We start from the raw sequence: 23467 nt of genomic DNA on the forward strand, positions 1-23467 counted from the left end.
GCCCCGGCCTCCTCCTCCTCCTCCTCCTCCTCGGCCCCGGCTTCCTCCTCCCCGCCGCCATGTGGGGCCGGCGGCGGCGCGGGGCCGGGCCCGGGCCCGGGGGGGGCGCGGAGGAGCTGCGGGCCCGGCGGCGGGAGCGGGAGGCAGGTGGGGGCCGGGCCGGGCCGGGCCGGGTTCGGCTTCCCGACCGCGGGGCCGCCCTTCCCCAGCCGCCCGCTGCGCTTTGGGCTTGGCGGGGTGTCTCCGCGGCGGGAGAGCAGTTTTGTCCCCCCCGCACGCTCCCTCCGTCCCGGCAGGGCGCAGACGGGCGCTGTGAGCCCCGTCGGTGTGCGGCACCCGCAGCCCCGCGAGGTTTAAATCCAGCCCCTGCCTCCTGCGTCCCCACCAGCTGTGTGGGAAGGGACCGGCGGCTTCCCGGGGTTAGGAGGAATAAGGCTGTTCGGTGCCTCAGTCCCCCGTCTCGGTCCCCCCGTCTCGGTCCCCTGTCGGGGGACCCCCCTGACGGGCACTGCTTCCATCGCAGCTCTGAGGAAGGCCCGGCGGCAGGAGCAGCTGGTCAGCAAGCGGCTCCTGCGGGAGGACGAGCAGGATGGAGCCGAGGTCCTGCTGCAGCCTCTCCCGGAGGACGAGGTGAGAGCGTGACGCTCGCCGTGGTGATGGGGGGGCCCAGGGGTCTCCCCTTGCCTTTAGATGTGCTGGTGGTCCTTTAGACAGGGTGGTGGAAGCACCGAGGCTCTTTGTGAGCAACTGCAACGCTGCCTGGGTTTCTTTGCCTCTAGGGTTAATGGCACGAAGTCCTAACACCGGCACTGCTTGAAATTCACACGGCTCTTAATTTTCGGACAGGTCTCCGAGCTGCTCAGAGGTGTGCAGAGGGGTTCAGAGGACAGGAAAACATTGCTGAGACGCCTCCGTCGGGCTCTGCAGGACAAGGAGACTCAGCAGAAGTTTGTCAGGTCAGCCCAGGCCCGGCACTACAAGGCCGTTTGTCCCACTTGTCCTGTGGATGAGAAGGTGTGTGTCTGAGGGCGGGAGGCAGCAGGTAACAGCACCCTTTGTGTCCCCCCAGGCTGGATGGCGGTGTCCGGACGCTCATCGGGCTGTTCACCGGCAGTCTGGCTGACGTGCAGATGGAGGCAGCCCGCTGTCTGCATGAGCTCTCCCACTCCAGTGACGCTGCTGTGGCTGAGGCGTGCATGCCAGTGACCTCCTATCTCCTGACATACCTCTCGGGACACAGTGTTGAGTTCGTGGTAATGTCCGTGCTTGGGTTTGCCAGGGCTCTGGCTCCCAGTAATCCTCTGGTAGCGGTTGGGTGGCAGTAGGACCCGTTTTGGCCAGGCTTTAGCCTGATATGGTTCATATGGAAGCGCTGGTTTGAAGGGCCCTCCGGAATTCCCTAATCCAACCTTCCCTGGGGAGCAGCACTGTCCCCAGAGCTAGCCCACGGCGGCTGTGGCTGGCCTAGTCTTGAAAACCCCCAAGTGTGGAGACACCCTTGGCTGTGCCCTGTCCCAAAACCAAAAGGAGTTTGATTCCATCTCCTTCCATGTAGCTGCAGACTGCTTGTGAATGTTGCCAAGCCTCCCCTAGGGCAGGCAAATTCAGCCCAGCACCCCCAGACTTTTTTGTAACCCTCTGCCCCAACCCAGCTGTCCTGGCAGCCTTGCAGACATCACCTCACCTGACTTGGGCACACCCAGGTGTAGCCTCCTCAGCACCAAGCACAGGGGAATAACCCCATTTCATACTCTGCATACCCGTTTCATCCCCAGTGCTCCGGACACAGCCCAGATCACAGAGTCATGCCTTGTTTGCAACAAATTCCCCCACGTTAGCCCCGTGAGCATCTGCCCTCTTCAGTTCCAAGCTGTGTTTGTGGGAGCAGGAACTGCAGGCTGTGGCTTTTGGACTCCATCACCAGATGCGTGGTCTGGGCTCCTGATGCAGGCTGGGCCTGCGCAGGAGGTACCTTGGTGCGAATGTGGTAGGTAAAGCAAAAATGCAGGTTGTTTAAGGAAGAGCAGAATGCCTGCAGTTCCAAACTGTAGAGTTTGATCCAGGTGAAGGAGTGAACACTTGGGGTGGCTGAGTGATTTGCCAGCTGGGTGCCTGCAGATGCAGTGGCTGGACAGGCAGTGGAGTGACAGGGGGAGGTCCCTGCGGAGCCCTAGGTGGTGGCGCAGAAGGCTGAGGTCCTCAGCCAGGACTCATGATGAGTGGTCAGGTTAGGGAAGGAGCCATACCTGGGCTGCAGAGCTTAGACAAGACAGGATCAGAGCTCAGGGATAAAACAGGGAGCAGCTTTAAGAGGATGATCATATTTGCAATACACAGGCAGTCTCCAAGAGAATACCGTGGAATTAGAGGGGTTTCAGGGAAATATAATAGCAACAATTAAAAGCCTGGAAAAACTTTCAGAATTGAAGTGATGTTCTGCTAGTCCCAACATGATTAAGAGAACAAGGATAGATTGAAGCTAGCAGGGAACAGGGGGATCTGGAAGGGTCCAGCAATATCCACCCGTGTTTGTCCCTCTGGAGACAGCCTCTGCCCTGCTCAGGTGAAGGGTGACCTGGGGTGCAGGGACCCAGAGGGCTTGCTGGCTGCTCTGGGTGCCCAGGCAGGCCAGGGTCCTGCTGGGGAATGTGGAGGGGGTGACCCGGTCTCTTGGTTGTGTTTCAGGAGCTGTGTTTGTACACGCTGGGCAACCTGGTAGTGGAAAGTGAAGCTGTGAGAAAGCAGCTTCTGCCTCAGGGCATTATTCCAGTGCTGGCATCCTGCGTCCAGGTGGGTAAAGTAGCTCAGTCACACTCTTCCCATGCCCTGCCCCCTAAAAGGACCTTTTCTTGTACGCTTTAGGCACTAGCTGACAGGACTGAGTTACCATTCCAGCTGGGTAGAGATCCTTCTGTACAGGACTGTCCTGTTGCAGCAAGTGAGGGCATCTCATAGGCTCCTTGCACTGCTTTTTAGGGGTTCAGGTTACCACCTTGTGCCCTTTTCATGCTGCATGTCTCACGTTGATAACTGTGGCTTGCAGGTAAAGCCTCAAACACAGTGAGCTGCAGACTTTTTCCCTCTGCACAGTTTGGGTGCGGCAGGTTTAGGAGACCAACACAGTGAGCAGTGCTGTCAGCTGCAGATCTAAATGTGCAGAGCAGCAGCGCTGCCGTGGTTGAGCTTCTGAGTCCCCACAACTGCAACCCCTGAGTATGGGGCCAGGGGGGACAGCTCAGCTTTGGCTTGGCTCAGTGTTACGTGAAGGTATTGCCCTTTCACTAGCATGCAGGTGATGCCCTGGGACCCCTTGCCTCTGTTGCGTGGGATCAGCTTTGTTCTGTTTGATTGCAGTCCCCGCATGAGGCTGTGCTGGAAGGTCTGGGTTACGTCTTGTCACAGCTCCTCCAAGCCAAGGAAGCTCCCACAGAGATCATACCGTGAGTCCGAGCTTTGTACCCTGCGTCGGGATGGGCCCTGGGGCCCTGCGTGGTATTTGCGTGCCAGGGACGATGATGCATTTCCCATCCCAGAGATACTAATAATTCAGAGCAGAATCCTACAAGAACTATGCAGGCTTTTCTGCAGATCAGGGTGCAGGGCTTGACTCTTTTCCTTCAGCCTAATCTGAGCAGATGGCTTTGGTATTTCAGTAAAGGACAGTGTTGAGCAGGGTAGGCCAACGGGGAAATTCTGGCTGCATTCTTCCTGCTAAGGAAAAGATCAGTTTGACAGCCCTCAGTGCCAAAAATGTGCCCCCAGCCAAGGTGTTCTGAGTGCCCCCAGGTCCTGCCACTCACAGGGACAGCTTGCACGTGCCTTGCATTGTGCTGTGGTGGTGCCTGAGTCTGTAGCCCTTACCTACGAGCCTCTTCCAGGAGTGTATTTGGAGCTGCCTGGCAGCTGGGGACGATCTGTCCCCATCGGTTGTCTGTCCTGCCTGTGCTCTGGTCAGTGCCTCCATTAACTCTGCTGTTCTGACCCCAGCTTGGTTCTGGACTCTGTTCTCCCCCAGCACATGCTTCGACTGGTTTGCTCTGGCCTCAAATCTGGGACAGGAGCTGCTGTGGAATTTGCATGGTGTCTCCACTACATCGTTTGTAGGTAAATGTTCTTTTATCCTCATTTTGAGTTCCCTGGGTGCAGACAAACCCAGAAGCATAAAGGCTCTGCCAGCTGGAGCACAAGCCTGTGTGGAGCCCATGGTTGTGGGTCTGGGTCCTGCATTGCCTCCCCTCACCCCTTTCCCTTTAGAAAGCAATTTCTTTCCCCTCTTGGGCATTCCTGGTCTCAGATTTTAGCACAGCATGTTTGCGGGATTGATGAGTTTATTCACAGGGTGATAACAGGTGACAAAACTGAGGCTGTTCTTGGTGCTCTAAAAACCCCTTGATTGCCTCCTGCGTTTGGATTTGTGTCCTGCACTTCCCAAGGCGAACTCCCTGAATCTTCGAGCTTCTGGGTTTAGTTCAGTGTCACTTGTCCAGGCTGGCTGCTGCCAAAAATCTCTACCTGCCTTAGCGTGGCTGTTCTGGTGGTGTCATCTCTTGCAGCAGCCCCAGCAGAGAGAAAGCACAGTGTGGGTACCTGGAGAAGAACCAGAGCTGTTGTTTCCTGGCCTACGTGGCTAATTCCAGTGGATCTGTTTTCCATGGGCTTTTAAACTTTCTCTTAAGGATCTGCTCAGAAATAAGCTGCTATTTAAATGTGAAATAAACCTGACTGTGGTTTCAGGATAGTACTCAGGATTTCCAGGGCCAGTTGGTTCGTGGAGGCTGCAGCAGGTCCCAAGCTGGGTGCAAAGAGCAACCGTGGTGTCCCTTCCCTTTGCAGCCATACAGCCAACGCGACGCTGATAGCACTGGGGGCCATACCTGCCCTCACCTCGCTCTTGTGCGACATTGCTTCTGAAATCTCCCAAAGCATTTCTGAGGGCCTGGAGCTGGTAAGACATGGGCAAGAATACTGTTCTTTCTCTGCGTTGCTTTGGGGATGTGATCCAGCCCAAAGGCATCGTCTTTCTCACTCTCAAAGCTCACCTGCCCGGTGCTGCGGTGTCTCGGCAACCTGCTTGCAGAGGAGACAGGATGTGAAGCCCAGATCCAGGACGAGCGCTTGCTTGTGGCCCTGTTCGTAGTCATGCAGTGCTACCTCCAGAAGCACCCCTTCATCATACCGGAGTGCCTCTGGCTGCTGAACAACCTCACGGGTGAGTGTCCCTGCGTGGCTGTGAGCAGAGCCAGAGCTGCTGCTGCCAGGACCTACTTTGACTGCTGGCTTCAAGCTCACTACATGGGGAACCTCCCAGCAGAGCTGCACCGTGCAGTGGCACAGTCAGAGCACGAAGGACTGCCAGGTGGTGTCTCGGTTTATACAGATGGCAATGCTTTTAGGGAAACAGCAGAAACACTCCTAAATCAGCCAGGTTCTTCCCTTTATGTATGTTGCCTCTTTGATTCAGTTCGCAGGATAGGTTTTGAGTTTAGTAAGATAGAGTGGGTGGGTGGGAGCTGTCTGTCCACTGACACCTTGTGTGTCTGAGCTGGTCTGCTGTGGGCTGAGTGCGCCTTGTGCTTGCCCAGAGCGGTTAGTGTGCACTGTCTGTCCCTCCTGCACTGAGGCAGTTTTATTAACGCACTCATTCTCTGCCCGTTCCAGCGGACGAGCCCTTCTTCTGCTCTGCTCTGCTCTCTCTGGACTTGCTCCCAGCCCTGCTGCAGCTCCTGCCGTGTTCCCAGGCAGCGAGCGTGTTGGTAAGACCTCGCTTCATGCCCATGAGCTGGGGAGAGCTCTAGACTTTGAGGAACGCGAGTCCTGTGTGTGCAGTACTCAGGCTTGGGATGGTAATAACAGCTTGGCAGAAAGTCTGGTGTGGTGGTAACATCCCCACCCGCATCCCCTGAAGGCACTACCTCTGTCTTGTCGAAGGAGGGATCCCCTGCCTGATGCTACTCCCAGGCACCCAGGGCAGATACTAACCTAGGTCCGGGCTTGCCAGCACCTGGGGGGAGCCCAGGGAGGCTGCTGCCACCTTCTTTCGGAAGACCGTAAAGGTGGAGGGCTCTCGGGGTGCTCTGTCAAGGGGGGTGTGATTGTGACTGCTTGGCAGAGATCCTGCTGAGATCTCCAGGGCATGCAGATGAGCTGTGCCCCAGGGGGTGGGGATGCCCCTTGGCGGGGGCATGGAGCTGGGGAAGCACCTGGCAGGACCTCTGGGGAGGGAACGGGGAGTTCTTTGCAGCCCTCCAAAGGCTGTCGGGATGGCCGTCCATCAGCAGAGCATTCCTGGCTTGCTCACCCACAGCTTCTCTGCGCAGGGCCTGACAGTGCTGTGCAACGTCGCAGAGAAGGGGCCCGCCTACTGCCAGCAGCTGCGCCAGCAGGCCGCCCTTCCCCTGCTGCTGGGCCCCCTGGCGCTCCCCGACCCCGAGGTGGCGGGGCAGTGCCTGGAGCTGCTGCACCTCCTCTTCCTGCACTGCCCGCAGGTAGGCCGGGGGTTCACGCCCACGGACCCAGCGTTAAAACGGTGGGCATTACTTGAACAAAACTGTTCTCCCTCATTCCCCCTCTTGGCCCATACTCCTTCAGTACTCAGACGTGCACCGAGGTGGGGTGGGGAACGCTTGTGTGACAGAGTTGGAAGTCCTCACGTCTCCGGGGGAGGTGTTCCTTTTTGTTGACTCTGTTTTCTGGGCAGGTTTTTTGCACCCTTTAAAAGTCACTGATTATTACGGGGGGACTGTTTTGCTTCAGTTGTGCTTTCTTCAAGTTCCACGCACTCAGACCAGGGACCAACATGGCTGGATTTACCTGCTCTGGACTCGTGTCTGGCAGGGCTCTGGTGAATTCCTTCGGCCCTGATCCCTGCGCTGTACAAGGGGAGATCGAGGCTCGGGACAGAAGGTGTCAGCTGCAGTGGCTACTGGGGTGTCTCAGCCCTCATGTAGCAGGCAGCCAACCCCCTTCTTGCTCCTCTCTCCTTGCACAGGCTGCTGTTGACTTTGTCAGGCAAGGAGGGCACCAGACCCTCAAGCAGCACCAGAGCACCCCAGAACTCCAGGAGCGGGTGCAAGCACTGCTGGACATGGCCCCACAGCCACCGGGAGCCTCTGTCCTCAGTTCCTCACCAGCTGCGTCATCCGCCTTCTCCTAGATTACACAGCCTGCCCTCCTGGCCCGAAGAGGAACAAACTACTCACTCGCTGCCCTGCTTTCCTACGCCACTGCCCCAGAGCCGGTCAGGCAGTCACACCAACTGTGAGCAGCAGTGCTGGCTGCATGGAAATGCTGGTGCTGGGTGGGCTGTTCCCCGCTCCCCTCCCTGATGTCTGTGTCACCTTGGAGCCACCACCAGGCTGCCCCACGCCTCCTTGGTGCGGGGGCAAAGCTGAGCTGAGCTGCAACCAGTGCAGAAGAGCTCTTGTTGCTGTGGAGAGGAATACAAACCCTGCTGGATTTGCAGCTTCCTTTAGCATCTCCTTTTGGTGCCGCAGTTTTAAATCCAACACACGAAGCTCTGGGTAAGCATGTATGTTTATATGACTGATAAGTTAAGGACACATTTTACATTAAAGATCATCAGTAAAGTGTTCAGCATGTGCACATTTGGTGTCCATCTTCACACCTTGCCTTTCACAATGTTCTCCAAGGCCTTGGCCACTTCATCCACGGAAAGGTTATCCAGCGACACACTTTTCTCCTTGCCAAACTCTGCAGAAAAGAGGGAGGGTGAGAGCAGGAGCCTCATTCTTGTTGTCTTGGGTGAGCTAAAGCCCTGCTTTGTGTTTCCCCAGGGCCTTAGCCAGTGTCACAGCTGACATCACCATCCCTCAGCATTCAGCACTCTCCAGTTGCCCCCCTGTGCCCAAGTTATTGTTTCCACCTTCCTTGATCCCGTTGTTCAGCCACTCCCTTGCAGAAACCAACGCACCCTACCATGTTTGCTTACTTTTTTTTGTTGACGGGGTGCTGCTGAGCAAAGGCCACTATGCTATCCCACAGCTATCAACCTGGTGGCACTTAGCCCAGTCACATCAAGTTCCTCACTAACACCTCAGTAAAACAGTGCTGAAAAAAACCATCCCTGCTGCTGCAGCAGTCCCTGCCTGGGGCCGTACGTTCCTGCAAGTCAGAGGGAAGAGGCACGCGCTAACGCTTGCAGGCTACACTGGCCTTTGTGCTAGCACTGAGAAACTCGTGTTTAGCACTGCGTATCTGAAGGGACGTTTGTAACCTTGTCTGACACAGATGGCTCCAGGAGAAAAAGCCTTTTTAGAGGGCCTTTTCCGCTCCCTCCGCGGGGTTTCACTGAGAACACAGAGCGGGAAGAAAAAGCAGGAGCGTTTTGTACCGCCTCCTGGGGTCCCCCCGCGGCACCCCCACGCCGAGGTGCCGCCGCCCCGGGCACGCGGCGGGCCCTCACTCACCGTAGCGGGCCCACAGGCGGGGCCGCACGCCGGAGCACTCGCGGATCAGGATGGGGAAGCCGGGGTTGGCCTGCTTCAGGGCCACGTAGTGCTGCTCGATGAACTCCCTGCGGACGGGACGGGGGGGCCGTGAGCAAGGCAAGGCCCCCAGTGTCGCCCCCGGCACCCGCCCCGGTCGGGCGGCACGGCCCGGGCCGGGCCCCGCTCTCACCTGACGCCGCGGCTGCCGGCCGAGCTCTGGCACAGGTGGACGCGGAGCTCCCGCAGGCCGCGGCCCAGGCCGCCCCCGAGCCCCCTCACGGCCGCCGCCGCCGCCATCTTGTGCGCCCTGCCTGCCGCGGGGCGGGACTATGCGGCTGCGGGGCTGGCCAATCACCGCGCGCGCCCCGCAGGAGCTGGCCAATCGGTGCGCGGGGAGGAGGAGGGCGGGCCGGGGGGCGAGCGGAAGCTTGCGGCACTTCCTGCGCAGCTGCTGAGGGGAGCGGAGCGGAGCCGAGATGCCGGAGCGGGACGGTGAGGGCCGGGGGGCGGCGGGGTGGGGGGGCAGCGCCGTGACAGCGCCGTGACAGCGCCGTGCCCGCCCGGTGCCGTTTCGGTGCCCGCCCGAGCCGGGCCCGTGCTGTGGAGGTGGCTGCGGCGGCGCGGGGCCTGCCGGCGCTGCGGGGTGTGTGAGCGCCGCCCTCCCTGTCGCCCCGCAGGTGAGCCGTTCTCCAACCCGCTGGCCCCCGATGGGCACGACGTGGACGACTCGCACTCCTTCCACCAGTGAGCGCTGCGCGGGGCTGGCGGCCGTGGGCTGGGGGGGGGCGGATCGGGGATCCCGGGGCTGCGGACGCCGGGGCTCTGAGGCCGCCTCTCGCAGCCGGAGGCCGGGAGCGCCCCGCGGGGCCCTGAACCTGGCGCCGCGGCTCCTCAGAAGCGCTCGGGCCGCTGCAGCTCGCTGGGAGGGGGGCAGTTGTTGTTCTCGCTGTTCCTTGCAGGTCCAAGCTGACCAATGAAGACTTTCGGAAGCTTCTCATGACCCCACGGGCTGCGCCAACGTCAGCGCCACCATCCAAATCTCGCCACCATGAGTGAGTAGAGTGTATTTCACAGAACCGCAGGGCAAAGCAGGGCCTTCTTCCCTCTGGGGTTCTGCTCCCGTCTGATACACTCCGCTGCAGAGTGCAGGGGGAGAACTTAAAGGCCGATGCTAATAAATATACAGATGAGGCTTGAAGAGCAGACCTCAGCCTTGGTTTGCGCTGGGATCCATGTAGGCTGTACACATATGTTATTGGGGTTAACTGGAGAAACAAGCGGGTTGGGACTGTTGTAAATAACAGAGTGAATCTTGCATGGTTGTTAGGATGCTTCATGCAGGTTTTAAGAAGCAGATTAGGTTCTTCTGTGCAAACCTATGCTTTGCCCTCCTCTATCTACTGGAAGAGTGGAATTAGGGAGAAATTGGACTGTACTGTTCCCATCTTTGGGTATCGTGGTGTCCGGCTATGTCTGAGTAACTGCTCTGACAAGCTGCCTGTGTTTGTCCAGCGGTGCAGATTGTATGTGTGGTTTCTCACTCTGTTCCAGGATGCCCCGGGAGTACAATGAAGATGAAGATCCAGCTGCTCGCAGAAGGAAGAAGAAAAGGTAAATGTTGAAAGTGATGCGTCAGAACCTGTCTTTTAGTGTTATATCCTTCTCATGGAAGCAGCTGTTGAGCTTTTGGGCTATCAAAGAGGACCCTTAGCGGCCTGGATTATTCTGGGGCTTTGGAGCCAAGCAGTGTGAGATGAGCTCGGACTGAGTGACTGTCACAGCTTGTGGAACAGAAGTGGAGTGGTAGTGGCAGGGTGGGGTTGAAGCTTTACCTCCAGAAGAAGTGGGAGAGGCTCCTTTGGTGTCTAGCAGGGCAGAAGAGTGCTAGGACATCCGCACTAGTGACTGGGTCCTTTAGGATCTAAGGTGTTTTCCTTTTGGAAGGGAAGGCTGAGCTCATTGTTAAGCCTTGGTACAACAGCTTCTTCTTGTCTGGTGTTCTTGAGGCATGTTGTGTCCTGCAGTGCTTTAGTATGTTTTTGGGGAAGGGGTAGGGAGTGGAACAGGCATGCGTTGGGCTTTAGTGGCTGTTGTCTGAGCAGCACATCAAATGTGAATGTGTCACTCTAACCGTGAACTGTTTCTCGAACTCCAGCTATTATGCAAAGCTGCGCCAGCAGGAGATAGAACGCGAAAGAGAGCTGGCTGAGAAGTACAGGGACCGAGCCAAGGAGAGAAGAGATGGTGTGAACAAGGACTATGAGGAAACCGAGCTGATCAGCACAACTGCCAACTACAGGGCTGTGGGGCCCACTGCAGAGGCGTATGTGAGCTTGTGGCACATCCTTCTCTTGCCAGTCTGCTCCAGAGTGGTCATCTCATAACAGTCTCAATTCTCGTTGTACAGCGATAAATCTGCTGCAGAGAAGAGGAGACAGTTGATCCAGGAGTCCAAGTTCTTGGGTGGTGACATGGAACACACTCACTTGGTGAAGGGTCTGGACTTTGCGCTGTTGCAGAAGGTGAGCACCATGCTGCTGGGTGGCGGGGAGAGGGTGCTAGTCTCAACTTAGAAATGATTCAGTGTTGTCAGTGTGTTCCTGGAATGCATTTTCCTTTCAGGGAAAGATTGATATAAGTCTGGGGAGCTGATGGGAGAGGCCTTGCTGGTTTTGTTGGGCAGCAGTGGCATGGATTGGTTTGTAATGTGTGAATTTACTTTGTGGCCAGGTGCGGGCTGAGATTGCCAGCAAAGAGAAGGAAGAGGAGGAAATGATGGAGAAGCCCCAGAAAGAAACTAAGTGAGTAGCTGAGGATTTTGCACTCCTGAATGCAGCTGCCTCCTGGAGAGGAGTATGCAGAGGAGGCATACACTTAGCTTACTTTCTTTTCTTTTTTGTTCCTTTTCAGAAAAGATGAAGATCCTGAGAACAAAATTGAGTTTAAGACACGTTTAGGTAAGACTGTGCATATGGCTGTTCCCCACGTTATTTGTGTTGTGTCATGAATGTAAGAGAAATACTGAACTCGTTGAAGGGGGACATCTGGAGTGTAGCAGTTCTGAATTTGAGGTCTGGAATGCATCTCTTAGGAGGTGACTCTGACGTTTCTGAACACCTGTGTGTGCTTCTCTATGGTCTTGTCCATTGCTCTCTTAAGAGCATCTCCCCCTTGCATTTCCTCCCCCTCCAGGTCGCAACATCTACCGCATTCTGTTCAAGAACAAAGCCTACGAGCGGAATGAGCTGTTCCTGCCAGGGCGGATGGCCTACGTGGTAGATCTGGACGATGAGTATGCTGACACTGATATCCCAACCACGCTGATCCGGAGCAAGGCTGACTGCCCCACCATGGAGGTACCCTGACAGCCTCCAGGTTCCCTGACAGCTCTGGTTTGGATCAGCCAGTGCAAAGTCTTGCCAGGAGGGGTTCCCTCTTTAGAGAGTCAGCCAATTCCTTGGGCATTTCTCTTTCAGGCGCAAACTACGCTAACAACAAATGACATTGTCATCAGCAAGCTAACACAGATCCTCTCCTATCTCAGGCAAGGGACCCGTAACAAGAAGCTCAAGAAGAAAGACAAAGGTGGGTGCTGAAGGGAGCTAAGTGGAGAGGCTCAGAAGCTTGAAGCCTGTCCCAAGAGAATGAGATGCATTTTGATTTGCTGCGTTCCCTACACCCTGAGACAGGGGACTTGGAGGACAGTGATCTCCTGTGGTTCCCCAAGCACTGCATCTTGAAGGCAGGCTGTGACAGGCGGGATCACAGCAGGCTGGATGCTGAGAAACTACAGCCGCAGGGGTGGCTCTTGCTGCTCTGTTCTTCCTGGTTAAGGACCCGTTCCCTGGGGGAATGTTCTCTGTCGGGGTGGGACTTGGTGGCTTGCTGAGGGAATGAGACAATGCGGTGACCTAAGAGGAAGCTGGGAGGGCATCCTCCGGGCCTGCTGCTGTTTGGGCTTGGAAGGTGGACTGGGGACTGGGAATGAGTGCAGGGTGGGTGTGGAGTGCTGTGCATCTTACTGCTGTTGTGTCCTTGCAGGGAAGCTGGATGAGAAGAAACCCCCTGAAGCTGATATGAAGTAAGTGCCCCGCTGCTCCCACAGGCTGTGGGGTCAAAGCTGTCTGTCCTAAGGAATGTGTTTTTGGCTGACTGGGTTCGGAGAGGGCTAGGCTCAGTGCCTCTGGAGCAGGCTGCCTCTTTGGACCTGCTGTTTGAGCTATTTTTAGGACAAGGTGGCCAAGGCTGGAGGCGAGTTCTGGTTTTTATTTCAGACTTGAGACAGGCAAAGGTTCTCTGTTGTCCTGATCAATAAGAAGGAAGTCCAGGCAGCAGAAGAGAGCAGAAATACCGTGATACATCTGACAGATGTAGAAGCCAGTACTAGAGGGCATCCTTAGCTCTGTGGCCATGTTGGTGACACATGCTCCTTTATTAGGCTTCGTTTCAAAGGGAGGCAGTGTTTGGCTTCTCTTGCACAACCCGTAAATGCGGGCTCTTTTCTACTTCTAGTATCTTTGAAGACATTGGGGATTATGTGCCCTCCACTGCAAAGATGCCACGGGATAAGGAACGGGAGAGATATCGTGAGAGAGAGCGTGACAGGGATCGGGAGCGTGACAGGGACCGGGATAGGGATCGGGACCGGGACAGGGACCGGGAGCGTGATCGTGAGGAGGAAAAGAAGAGACACAGCTACTTTGAGAAGCCCAAGGCTGATGATGAGGTGAGTGCATGGTGGGTGCAGCTTTGGGGTTGGTGTGGTTATGTTCCCAGATGTGCCTACGCAGCTCATGTTTAGCTCTCTCCAGCCAGGGGCTGGTGGGTGGCTGGGTGCTTGTCCTCTCCTTCAGCAAGTAAGGCAAGACTGTCACAAGCTGGTAGCTTTTATGCTTCAGCTCTGTGTGCATATGTTTGCCCCAAACAGTCTTAAAGTGAAGCTGCAAGTCGCATAGCTCTGTCACTTGCCTGATTTCGGCCCTCCCAGGTGACATGGTATCTTTCCCTCTTCTTTGCAGCCCACGGATATTGACAAAGGTGAGTCAAGTGGCGTGGATGCTTGAATGAGACTGGACATTTCGGTGAGGCCATATGGGGCTGCTGAACAGCTGCTTGCCTCGCTGGTCTTCTTGAGCTCGATTCTCCCAGAGACTGCTGCAACAGAGGGAATTGCCTGCTGTGAGGGATGGGTATGGGGGTGAAGTCTTGTGCCTACAGCCTGCCGCAGGCCAGCCCTGGTTGAGTGTGTGTGCAGGTTCTTCCCTAGTAGCAGACCTGCTCCAATGACCTTATGCTGGCTGTAAGCTGAGGAGGATTCAGGCTCTCCTAGGATCAGCCTTGCACGAACTGCCCCTGCCTGTGCTCAGACTGGAGTTTGCTGCTCCTAGGTGCTGTCCTGCTTCCTCCTCTCCTACCTCGTGTGCAGCCTGTCTCCAGCCTGCTACCCCGTCCCAGCACTGTCCGTTCCATGTACCCTGCAGCAGGCCGCCCCTGACTGCCCCGAGTGGCTGCATGCAGAAGAGGGCTCTGTCCAGCCCCAGATGTATTAAGGTGAGCTGTTCCTCCACCAAAACTCTGTCTGCTGCTCTCTCTGTCCCAGGACCTGGCTCGGCCAAGGAGCTCATCAAGTCCATCAATGAGAAGTTTGCTGGAGCTGCTGGCTGGGAAGGAACAGAGCCATATCCTTTACTGTCTGTGCCATCCTGTCTGACTGCAGTGCTGGGCTTCCTCTGCAGGCCAGCCTTGCCTGAGTGTGGCTGTGGGACTATTCTTCCTTACTCTGTGGGAGGGCTCTTTCTCCTGTAGCAGAGAAATGGCACTCGAACCTTGTTGCTCATTGTACACCAAATACAAGATCTGCAGCCTCCGGTTCAGTCGTGCTGGGGCAGGTGCCAGCTTGGGTGTATGGGGGAGATCGCTTTTTGCCTGGCTGTGCTCAGCCCTTAGCTGTAAGGCTACGTGGTGTTGCTTTCCTTTACTGTTGTCACATTGAAGAAGCCGGAGGACAAGAAACAGCTGGGAGACTTCTTTGGCATGTCGAACAGCTATGCCGAATGCTACCCTGCTACGTAAGGAAGCAGCAAGAAGCTGTGGGTTGGGAGCAGGGTGCACCAAGGGGCCACTGTTCTGTCTGCTCAGCCTCACTGATCCTTGCTGGAAGGAGGATCCTTCCTTTTCTTATCTGGGGAGCCTTGCCAGGCTGTGCAGTTTCTTGGTAAAATGTTCCTGGAGTCCTTGGGTCTGGTAGACCTGGCCTTTTCTTACCGGATCTCCGCTATAAATGGCTCCCTGGAATCTGATGCCCCTCAGTGCCAGGGGAAAGCAGAGGTGGCTGAGCCCACTGGGTTCCCTGTAATTCATGTGGTCATTGAGCTCTGGCCACAAAGCAGTCATTCAGCATTTCAGCTCACCTCTGGGGCTTGCAGTTGGAGGAACTTCTCAGTGGTTCAGGCATCAAGGTCCTGGGCAGTGTCCCAGAGGTGCACTCTGAGCACTTTCCTTGCTTTGCTCTTGTACAGAATGGATGACATGGCTGTGGACAGCGATGAAGAGGTGGACTACAGCAAAATGGATCAGGTATGCTGCTATGAGCTTTTTAGGGTCAGCCAGTGAAATAGGTATCACTGCAGGCCTAGACGATCCCACTTCTTGCAGGCTTGTGCAGTGGGGCTGAATGCCTTGGAGCTGGGTGTCGGATGTGGTTTGGGGCTTGCCAAGCTGCTGTCCCAGGGGGCAGACATGACCAAGACATCGTGGTGGTGTATGCTACTCTGTCTCAACTCCATTTTCCACAGAGTGTCCCGTTTGGGGCTTCCCAGGGAGGGGGATCTCAGAGCCAAGTCCAGACTGGGTGCACAAGTGCGTTGAACTGGGGCTGATGGGAGTTTGAGATCTTCCGTGGGCGTATGAGGTGCGTGAGAAGTCGTGGTCGGTGTCAACTGAGTTGTTCTGAGTGTTCTGTGTTTTTGTTTTGTTTTGTTTTCCTGCAGGGTAACAAGAAAGGGCCTCTGGGCCGCTGGGACTTCGATACCCAGGAGGAGTACAGTGAATACATGAACAACAAGGAGGCTCTGCCCAAGTGAGCACTTGTGAAGGGCTAGATCCAGCTGAGGAAGGATTCTGGGTGGGGATGGCAGTGGCTGCCAAGCTCGGGTTCGGGGGGGGGCTTAAATCAAGAAGAGCAACCACTTGTGAGTGGACGGGACGAGGAGCTGTGGATCTGGGGCATGGTGGCTTCGTTGCTTTTAGTATTGCTTGTGAGGATGCCTGTCCAGCCAGTTTCCAGCGTGGCAAGCCAGCTCTGTCGAGTACAGGCTTGTGGCTGGAACAGACGTTTCCATTCCACCACCAGGGCACAGATCCACACCAAGCACTGAGCTGTCTCATTCCTTCTCCAGGGCAGCCTTCCAGTACGGGATCAAGATGTCTGAGGGACGTAAAACCCGTCGTTTCAAGGAGACAAATGACAAGGCAGAGCTGGACCGGCAGTGGAAGAAGATCAGTGCAGTGAGTGTCTGGTGCTGGGGTGTTGCTTGTTCAGGCTGTGAACTGCCAGCACATCCCTGGGTTAGGAGAGCTTCCACGTAGCCCTGCACTTGCTGTCCTAGGCACCTCTCTTTGGCCCACTCCATGCCTTTGCAGCCAGGCACTGCTGTTGTGCATGTGCAGCAGGTCTGACCTTCTCAAAAGGCTGGGTCTGCTCCTTGCCAGAGTAGCAACCTGTCTACTTATATCTACCACAACTTGAAGCTTCAGGACCAGAGAGCTATCTGGAGCTGCGTGTTCTCAGTTTGCAGTTGTTACCCTGGGGGCAGTCCCAATCCCTGGGCTCTTTGCTCAGGACTGTGCAGCAGATGGATGTTTCCAAACTCGGCAGCCCTGAGTCATCCAAATGGACTTGGAGGAGACAAAGCATGTCTTGTGGCTCACTGTTTTCTAAGAAGCAGAGCTGGGAGCCCCAGGAGGAGATTGTCATGGCAGGGCGAGCAGGCCATGAGCACTCCCAGTAGTGTGGGATGGGCTAGGGAAAGGTGAGAACAGATGCTCATCCTTCATGGCCAAAATGGAGCAAAGGGGGAGAACAGGCCAAGCCTCTCCAGACTTCAGGCAGTTTGTGGACAACTTTACCTCACGTCAGCTCTAGCTAGAGCTCTCACTGGGTGTATCTTGCACCCTCCAACCTTTCTGTTGCAGGCTGAGAGGCTTTGCCCCTGTGATTGCTTTGCCCTTGTGGAGACAAGGAGCAGTTACAGGCAGCCAGCTTACCTGAAGGGTAACAGGAACTTGTGTTTTCTCTGCAGATCATCGAGAAGAGGAAGAAGCTGGAGGCCGATGGGTAAGTAAAGTTACCTCTGCTGTTGGCTTGGCAGCAGGGCCGTGCTGGGGCCTGGCTGTCTTCTGCCACCTCTCCCTGGGGCTGCAGGGTGCAGGGGTGTCTCCGCCAAGCTCTTGGCGGTGGGGCTGGACAGATAAGGGAGAACATTCAGCCCCTGCAGTGTGCTCCTGCACTGCTCAGCTCAGCAGGGCTTGCAGGGCACCTCTCCCCTGAGCCACGGGTGGGTGCTGAGCAGACCTCGGGAGGTGAGGACTTGCTTTGGGCTCTTCACCACCAGGCAGTCCTGTGCTATCCCGCTGGGCGCCCTCGGGGTGGAACCGGACCTCGGTGCTGAGCCCTGGGTGGGGTTGAGCTGCCTGCCCTGCATCCCAGCCCACCCCCGCGCCTGCCTGTCTCTTCCCAGGGTTGAGGTGAAAAGGCCCAAGTACTGATGCCCCAGCTGCGTGCCTGCGCCTCGTCCTTCGCCTCCTGGAGCCCCAGCCTGCCGGATGCCGCGTCCCAGAGCCCGCGGGGCGCCGCTGCCCGGGCTGGCCCTCGCCGTTACCCCCACCCCGTCGTCGTTCAGCCCCTTCCGCTGCGGGGCCGTGCGTGGCGCAGCGCGGGGCCTGCAGCCGCTGTCAATAAACCCGCGGTCAGCGTCCCGGGGCTCCGACTCTGCGGCGCGCCGGGGGTACTGGGGGCGGGGCCATGCAAATGAGCCGCGGATATGCAAATGAAGGAGGGGCAGGGGAACGGGGGGGTCGCGTCGTGTACGCGGAGGGGGCGTGGCTACGCAAATGAGGCGCGGCCCGGCGCGGAGCACGCGCACAGAGCGCCCGCAGCAGCATGGCGGCGGCGGCGGCGGAGGAGGAGGTGAGGGGGGGGCGGCCGGGCCGGGAGGAGGCCGGGGGGGGGTGCCCGCGGGGTCCGCCCTCACCGCGCCGCTCCCCAGGAGCCCCCCGCGGGCCCGCGGCTCCGCGACACGCCCGAGGACATCTGCTTGGAGGCGGCGGCCAACGCCATCGCCCTGCACCCGGCGCGGGCCCTGCTGGCGGCGGGGGACGTGGACGGCGACGTGTACCTGTGAGTGGCCGCGCACCGGGACCGGCCTCGCCGCCGGCGCCGCCTCGGTCGCCTCACCCGCTGCCCGCAGGTACCGCTACTCCTGCGTGCCGGGGGACACCCGCCAGCTCTGGTCCTCGGGACACCACCTCAAGTCCTGCCGGGACGTCGCCTTCTCCCCCGACGGGCAGAGTGAGTGCGCGGGGACGGGGACGGGGATGGGGACGGGCACGGGCTGTGGCGGGGTCCACGCTGACCGGTGGCCGCAGGGCTCCTCACGGTGTCCAAGGACAAGGCCATCCACATCCTGACGGTGGAGGACGGGCGGCTGGAGACGCGCATCGCCAAGGCCCACAGGTACGTGCCTCGCTGGGGACGGGCACGGACCCGCCCGGGCCCCCCAGGGGCGCCGACTGACACCGGCGCCCACCCTGCGCAGCGCGGCCCTCAACTGCGTGCTGCCCATCGATCACCACCTCCTCGCCACGGGTGACGACGGCGGAGAGCTCAAGGTGTGGGACCTGCGCAAGGGGGAGGCCATCCTGGAGGCCCGGCAGCACGAGGAGTATATCAGCGCCATGGCTGTGGATGGGAACGGGAAGATCCTGCTCACCGCCAGGTACTGCAGGGCTTGGTGGCACCTGGGTCAGGCCCCGTGCCCATCGTGGCAGGGGACACGGGTGGCTGCACCCCGTGTCCTTGTGCCACAGGGCCATTCTGTCTCTCACAGTGGTGATGGCACCATGGGAGTCTTCAACGTTAAGAGGCGTCGCTTTGAGCTGCTCTCTGAGCCACAGAATGGGGACCTGACATCTGTCGTGCTGCTGAAGGTAGGTGCTGGGCCCTGCTGCGTAGCAGATGTACAGTCTGGTAGTTTCTTTGCCATGCTCTAGGTCTCTTGTTTTGCCTCTGCCTTGCTCTACCCCTTCCTGCCCAGAGAGGAAAGAAAGTGGCTTGTGGCTCTAGCGAAGGAACCATCTACCTCTTCAACTGGAATGGCTTTGGGGCCACCAGCGACCGCTTTGCTCTGAGGGCCGAGTCAGTTGACTGCATGGTCCCCATCACGGAGAGCATTGTGTGCACAGGGTCCCTTGACGGAGTCATCAGGTCAGAGCGCTGAGGGCACGGGATGTGATGGGGGAAGGCTCTGGGGAGGGTGGGGAACGAGGTTAGACCTGGGGAAGGAGGGCAAAGTTTCTGTTGGCGCTGGAGGGATCACATCTGAGCTGGAGAGGTGGTCTCGCAGTTTTCCTGGGGCTCTCTCTCTTAGAAAGGTCCTCACTGTGATGTCCCCATTCACCTTGTCCCTAGGGCGGTGAACATCTTGCCCAACCGGGTCCTGGGGTGCGTTGGGCAGCACATGGGGGAGCCCATTGAGCAGCTGGCTGTGGCCCCAGACGGGCAGCTCCTGGCCAGCTGTGCCCATGACCAGAAGGTGAAGTTCTGGGACATCTCCTCCCTGGGCTCCATGGTGGTGGACGAATACCGGAAGAAGAAGAAGCGGGGTGGCCCGCTGAAGGCCCTGAGCAGTAAAGCCCCAGGCAGCGGAGAGGACTTTTTTGCAGACCTACGAGAGGAGCCGGAGGCCACAGCAGAGGCAGCGACAGGAAGCGACAGCGATGATAGTGACTGAGGGGCCAAGAGGGCTTTGATTTGGAGGTGGACAAGGCCAAGGTTTGCTGGTGGACATGGAGGTCCTGGGGTGGGGGAACAAGGCAGGATACTGCCCAAAAGGGTGGGGGCCCATGGTGCTGGGGGCAGTGTGAGTAAGAGGTGGGCAGCACCTGTGTGGTACAGGGCTGTGAGTTGTCCTGCAGTGGTCCTGGGATCCATGGGCAAACAGATCCTTCCTGGTCTTGCTTGTCCTCTCAGCCACGGTGGTGGTGCCATGCTTCCTCAAGGCTGTGGCAGAGCTGCCCACGCCATTATCCCAAGCAAACATGTTGAGCATTTTTTATTAACTAACTTGAACATGAGATGTATTAAAAAACGCAGTGCCTTTTTGTTTCCTAGCAGTTTGTGCTGATGATTTGGCTCGCCCCAACCTCCCTGGTATTTTATAGCACATTGGGGACCTGCCTGTAGGATACTGAGGGTGACACGGACCCTGCTCAAAGCGCTCCTGTCAGTTGGGCCAGCATCATGAATTGTAGCTGTCTTTAGTAGGAAGCCTCCTTCCCCCCTACCCCCCGCCCGTGCTCACAGTGACACAGGAGCACACGTGGGGTGACTTGGGCTGCTAGGCTCCTTTGCTGTGTCCCCTGCAGCAGGGTGGTTGTTTGCCTGCAGGTGATAGCTCCCCAGCCCGCCGCTTGCCTTGCTGCAGCATGGCTCCCCTCTTCTTTTGCTTCTGCCTCGCTCACAGCCCAAGAGCGGCGAGCCCGCTGCACTCTGCCTGCTGCACACATCGGCTCTCCTGCTCCGTGAACGCTGCCCAGCACTCCTTGGTTCGTGCCCCATCCCTCAGCGCTGCTGAGGGGCAACAGAAGTGCACACATGCTTGCTTGCTTGGAAGACCCTGGCGCACCGTGGGAGACCTTGGGCGCAGAGAAGGGCCCTCGGGGACCAGTGCTGGGAGAGTATCGTCAGGCTCTCCGAGGAGCCCTGGGAGTGCAGCACTTTGTAGGTGTAGGCACACCAGGACCTCAGAGGAGCCTCTGGGGAGTGCCACAAGGTCCTGGGAAGGCCCTGACGTGCTTTAGAAAGCACTGTGGGCCAGTCAGGCCTGCTGGAAGCCCATGGACTAGCGGAAGGCAGCACTTGGAGGACCCCAAGGCTTGCCGAAAGGGCACCAGGAAGCGGTGGAAAGATGGTCTTCCTGGCAGTGGCAGAAAGCGCTTAGAGGGAGCCAAGGATGCTGCTGGCGCTGGGTCCATCTGCCAGGCGCTTCTGGAGAAGGGTGGGTGCCAGAGGAGCCAGGCTGGAGCAGGGATGCACCCGAGGCCCTGCCGAAGGAAGCTGCTGGCAACAGTTGCCTGGAGTACCAGGCACTGGAACAGCAATGGTAAGAGTACGTTGAGGCTGTCTTGCTATCCAGAGCAATGGTAAACACTGCTGTGCTAACACGTGGTTTGAGCCGGAAGCAAGCTGCTGGACCTGTTGGGGAGTTGCATCACTTTGGTAAACAGGGGACACCCTGCTGGCTGGGGAGCAGCACTTCAATTAGGAGAGTGGCTGTGGGCTCTGGGAGGCACAGAGCCAGCTGGGCTGCGAGGAAGCAGCAGGGGTTATTGGCCGTCATGAATGAGTCCTCTGGACCAAGAGGACTGGCCGCCAGCCACCAACTTGGTATTAAAGTAAGTAGCCTGGAGAGCACCGTCTGTGTAGTATTTCTTGTCTTGTCCTGCTGCAGTTTTCCCAGAGGGGTCTGATCCTGAGGGTGTGCCCGGGCTCCCCCTGCATCAGGGGACAGCGCACCTTCCAGTCAGTCGGCGAGAGCAGAGGCCGCACAGACAGCTCCTGCCTCAGCCAGCGGCCCCCGGGGGACTGAGCGCCCTGCCCCTCACGTGCGGCCTTGCTGTGCGTTCACCTCGCCCGTGCCTACGGCCGCCCAGGGCAGGAGGGCGGTGGGCAGGGCCCCGGCTCTGCCTCTGAGGCAGGGAGCGGCGTGCTCAGGCCTTGAGGCGTGCGGAGGCAGGGAGCAGCCGTGGGCCAGCTATAGCCCAGCAGTTCCTTCGGCTGCTTGCAATGGCTTTTGTTCCTCTGCCCCGGCAGGGGTTTGATCCCCCGGGCACCCCTGGCCCACTTCTTGCTCGGCAATATTTGCCTGATGTTCTCCACATTTTCCTCCTGCTCGTGTTCTGCCCATTACATTTCATCCGCCTTCTTCACTTTTATCCTCTTTTAACCTTATCCTGTGCCCTGCTCACATGCTACATACCAACTCTGTGCCTATGAAAAGTGCACAAACAACCAAGGGAAGATGTGACTGTAATCAGTTTATTCACAGAATGGACGAGGTTGGAAGGGACCTCTGGAGATCAAGGTAGAGCCTGCAGCTGCACAACCATGACCAGGCAGGGGACACCACCAGGATGCTCTATTGGGTTTATGTGGCAAAGTTTTGTTGGTGGGGGCTGCTGGGGTGGCCTCTGTGGGCCATCTTGATGGGCCCATGACACTCCAGGCCATCAAGGAAGAGATGTGCATATAGATGGGCTCATGACTGGGGGTGGACCTGACCATGGACACTTGCACAGGTTATTCATGATTGTGAAACGTGCTGCAGTAAAGCAAGCCATGTAGTTAAAACTTCTTTGGTATGGAGGACGATGTCTGAAATGTAAATATGTGGAGGCCTGGCAGACTGATTATATCACACTCCCCCAGACCTGCAACGGTAAGTGCCATGTACTTACTGTGGTAGAAGCAACCACTGGATGGCTGGAAACATATCCTGTGCTCCATGCCACTGCCTGGAGCACTATCCCAGGCCCTGAAAAGCAAATCCTATGGTGACATGGCACCCCGGAAAGAATTGAGTCAGACAATGGGACTCATTTCCGAAACAACTTTATAGACCCTTGGGCCAAAGAACATGGCATTGAGTGGGTGTATCACATCCCTTATCATGCACCAGCCTCTGGGAAAATCAAGCGATATAATGGATTGTTAAAGACTACACTGAAGGCAATGGGTGCTGGAACATTCAGATATTGCAATACATGTTTGGCAAAGGCCATCTGGTTAGTCAACACAAGGGGATCTGCCAACTACGCCGGACCTGCCCAATCAAACCTGTTACGTACTTGTGCTGGGTCTGGCTGGGATGAAGTTAACTTTCCCTGCAGCAGCCCATACAGTGCTGTGCTCTGCACTTGTAGCTAGAACAGCACTGGTATCACTGGTATTATGTTGGGTGTGAATAGTCCGTGATTTGAATTATACTATGTTAATTACTATATAATAATGTATGTCATCACTAATGTGATTGTTATATGTATGTCCTATTAATGGTATCACAGTAACAGTCATGCAGATAATGACTAATGAATTTTGATAGAGTTGGACAAGCACAGCGGTGTGATGGAATCAGAACCGGTGACAATCCAACATCACACACCGTCTCTTCTGCTCTGAAAGATTGTTGTGACAGATGGAGCCCAAAGTCAGTCACAGACTAAACAAATTCAGTGGCCATTTTATATACATATATGAAATGTGGTGATTAGTTGGAATGTATTGGAAAGTGTGGGACCTGACCATGGCCTAAATGGTATAGAACCACCAGGCCCCGGCAGCCCTCACGAGGGAGGCTGACGAGGCGCAGTCGGAGCCAGCAGTGGCAGCTGGATGGAACGTGGTGGGAGAAGTAAGGCAAAAAGTAGTATTGTTACCCTGAACTTTTGGAGAGCCAACTTCGACCTCTTCTGGGACCTGCTTGGGGGTATCTCATGGGCTAGACTGCTAGAAGGCAAGAGTGCTTGTGAGAGCTGGGCAACGTTTAAACAGCATTTCTTTGAAGCTCAGGATCAGTGCATCCCTAAGAGTAGGAAGTCGGGGAAGGGGGGGCAGGAGACCTGCATGGATGAGCAAGGAGCTCATCGACAAGATCAAAAGGAAGAAGAAGGTCTATGAAATGTGGAAAGAGGGCCTGTCCCCTTGGGAGGAGTATAGGAGTGTTGTCAGGGCCTGCAAGGATGCG

At 57.2% G+C, this 23467-nt stretch overlaps 4 protein-coding genes across 6 annotated transcripts; 3 read left to right on the forward strand and 1 right to left on the reverse strand.

Moving 5' to 3' along the window:
• The first annotated feature begins 13 nt into the window (after window positions 1-13).
• Window positions 14-7593, forward strand: TMCO6 (transmembrane and coiled-coil domains 6). Of its 2 annotated transcripts, XM_083798994.1 has the most exons (13): window positions 14-147; window positions 524-630; window positions 847-956; window positions 1070-1253; window positions 2686-2790; window positions 3355-3440; window positions 3988-4104; window positions 4834-4945; window positions 5035-5209; window positions 5659-5753; window positions 6318-6485; window positions 6754-6903; window positions 6989-7127. In XM_083798994.1, exons 1-12 carry the CDS (start codon window positions 60-62, stop codon window positions 6859-6861), a joined length of 1455 nt encoding a protein of 484 aa, XP_083655120.1. In that variant the 5' UTR covers window positions 14-59; the 3' UTR covers window positions 6862-6903; window positions 6989-7127. The 2 variants fall into 2 exon arrangements, with proteins under 2 accessions (XP_083655120.1, XP_083655119.1); XM_083798993.1 differs by lacking the exon at window positions 6754-6903 and having other exon boundaries at window positions 6989-7593.
• On the reverse strand, window positions 7516-8799 carry NDUFA2 (NADH:ubiquinone oxidoreductase subunit A2). The gene is made up of 3 exons (XM_083799006.1): window positions 8638-8799; window positions 8427-8533; window positions 7516-7710 (listed from the first exon to the last, which is right to left on the reverse strand). Exons 1-3 carry the CDS (start codon window positions 8742-8744, stop codon window positions 7619-7621), a joined length of 306 nt encoding a protein of 101 aa, XP_083655132.1. The 5' UTR covers window positions 8745-8799; the 3' UTR covers window positions 7516-7618.
• A 44-nt stretch (window positions 8800-8843) lies between these two features.
• IK (IK cytokine) lies at window positions 8844-17422 on the forward strand. The gene is made up of 20 exons (XM_083798986.1): window positions 8844-8939; window positions 9125-9191; window positions 9407-9499; window positions 9999-10058; window positions 10603-10770; window positions 10855-10969; window positions 11178-11248; window positions 11358-11404; window positions 11640-11803; window positions 11924-12032; window positions 12489-12528; window positions 12960-13173; window positions 13466-13484; window positions 14047-14124; window positions 14434-14515; window positions 14966-15023; window positions 15437-15525; window positions 15845-15953; window positions 16748-16782; window positions 17186-17422. Exons 1-20 carry the CDS (start codon window positions 8924-8926, stop codon window positions 17211-17213), a joined length of 1662 nt encoding a protein of 553 aa, XP_083655112.1. The 5' UTR covers window positions 8844-8923; the 3' UTR covers window positions 17214-17422.
• An 88-nt stretch (window positions 17423-17510) lies between these two features.
• Window positions 17511-19835, forward strand: WDR55 (WD repeat domain 55). Of its 2 annotated transcripts, none has more exons than XM_083799001.1 (8): window positions 17511-17634; window positions 17714-17844; window positions 17915-18015; window positions 18093-18180; window positions 18263-18442; window positions 18554-18653; window positions 18761-18930; window positions 19135-19835. In XM_083799001.1, the coding sequence occupies exons 1-8, from the start codon at window positions 17608-17610 to the stop codon at window positions 19454-19456; spliced, it is 1119 nt and encodes a 372-aa protein (XP_083655127.1). In that variant the 5' UTR covers window positions 17511-17607; the 3' UTR covers window positions 19457-19835. The 2 variants fall into 2 exon arrangements, with proteins under 2 accessions (XP_083655127.1, XP_083655128.1); XM_083799002.1 differs by having other exon boundaries at window positions 17557-17634; window positions 17717-17844.
• The last annotated feature ends 3632 nt before the right edge of the window (window positions 19836-23467 follow it).

This window comes from Anser anser (genome assembly GCF_964211835.1).
Source record: "Anser anser genome assembly, chromosome: 14".
Classification (NCBI taxonomy): domain Eukaryota; kingdom Metazoa; phylum Chordata; class Aves; order Anseriformes; family Anatidae; genus Anser; species Anser anser.

Bases quoted from the DNA above. Each gene is read 5' to 3' on its own strand.
- NDUFA2 (XM_083799006.1), bottom strand. From the start codon at position 8,744: ATGGCGGCGGCGGCGGCCGTGAGGGGGCTCGGGGGCGGCCTGGGCCGC. The intron at 8,534-8,637 runs GTGAGAGCGGGG...TCCCGTCCGCAG, and splicing joins GCCGGCAGCCGCGGCGTCAG to GGAGTTCATCGAGCAGCACT. The intron at 7,711-8,426 runs GTGAGTGAGGGC...TCTTTTCTGCAG, and splicing joins CCGCCTGTGGGCCCGCTACG to AGTTTGGCAAGGAGAAAAGT.
- IK (XM_083798986.1), top strand. The intron at 14,125-14,433 runs CATATCCTTTAC...TTACTGTTGTCA, and splicing joins TGGCTGGGAAGGAACAGAGC to CATTGAAGAAGCCGGAGGAC. The intron at 15,024-15,436 runs GTATGCTGCTAT...GTTTTCCTGCAG, and splicing joins ACTACAGCAAAATGGATCAG to GGTAACAAGAAAGGGCCTCT.
- WDR55 (XM_083799001.1), top strand. From the start codon at position 17,608: ATGGCGGCGGCGGCGGCGGAGGAGGAG. The intron at 17,635-17,713 runs GTGAGGGGGGGG...GCCGCTCCCCAG, and splicing joins CGGCGGCGGCGGAGGAGGAG to GAGCCCCCCGCGGGCCCGCG. The intron at 18,931-19,134 runs GTCAGAGCGCTG...CCTTGTCCCTAG, and splicing joins TCCCTTGACGGAGTCATCAG to GGCGGTGAACATCTTGCCCA.
- TMCO6 (XM_083798993.1), top strand. From the start codon at position 60: ATGTGGGGCCGGCGGCGGCGCGGGGCCGGGCCCGGGCCCGGGGGGGGC. The intron at 957-1,069 runs GTCAGCCCAGGC...GTGTCCCCCCAG, and splicing joins ACTCAGCAGAAGTTTGTCAG to GCTGGATGGCGGTGTCCGGA. The intron at 4,946-5,034 runs GTAAGACATGGG...TCACTCTCAAAG, and splicing joins TTTCTGAGGGCCTGGAGCTG to CTCACCTGCCCGGTGCTGCG.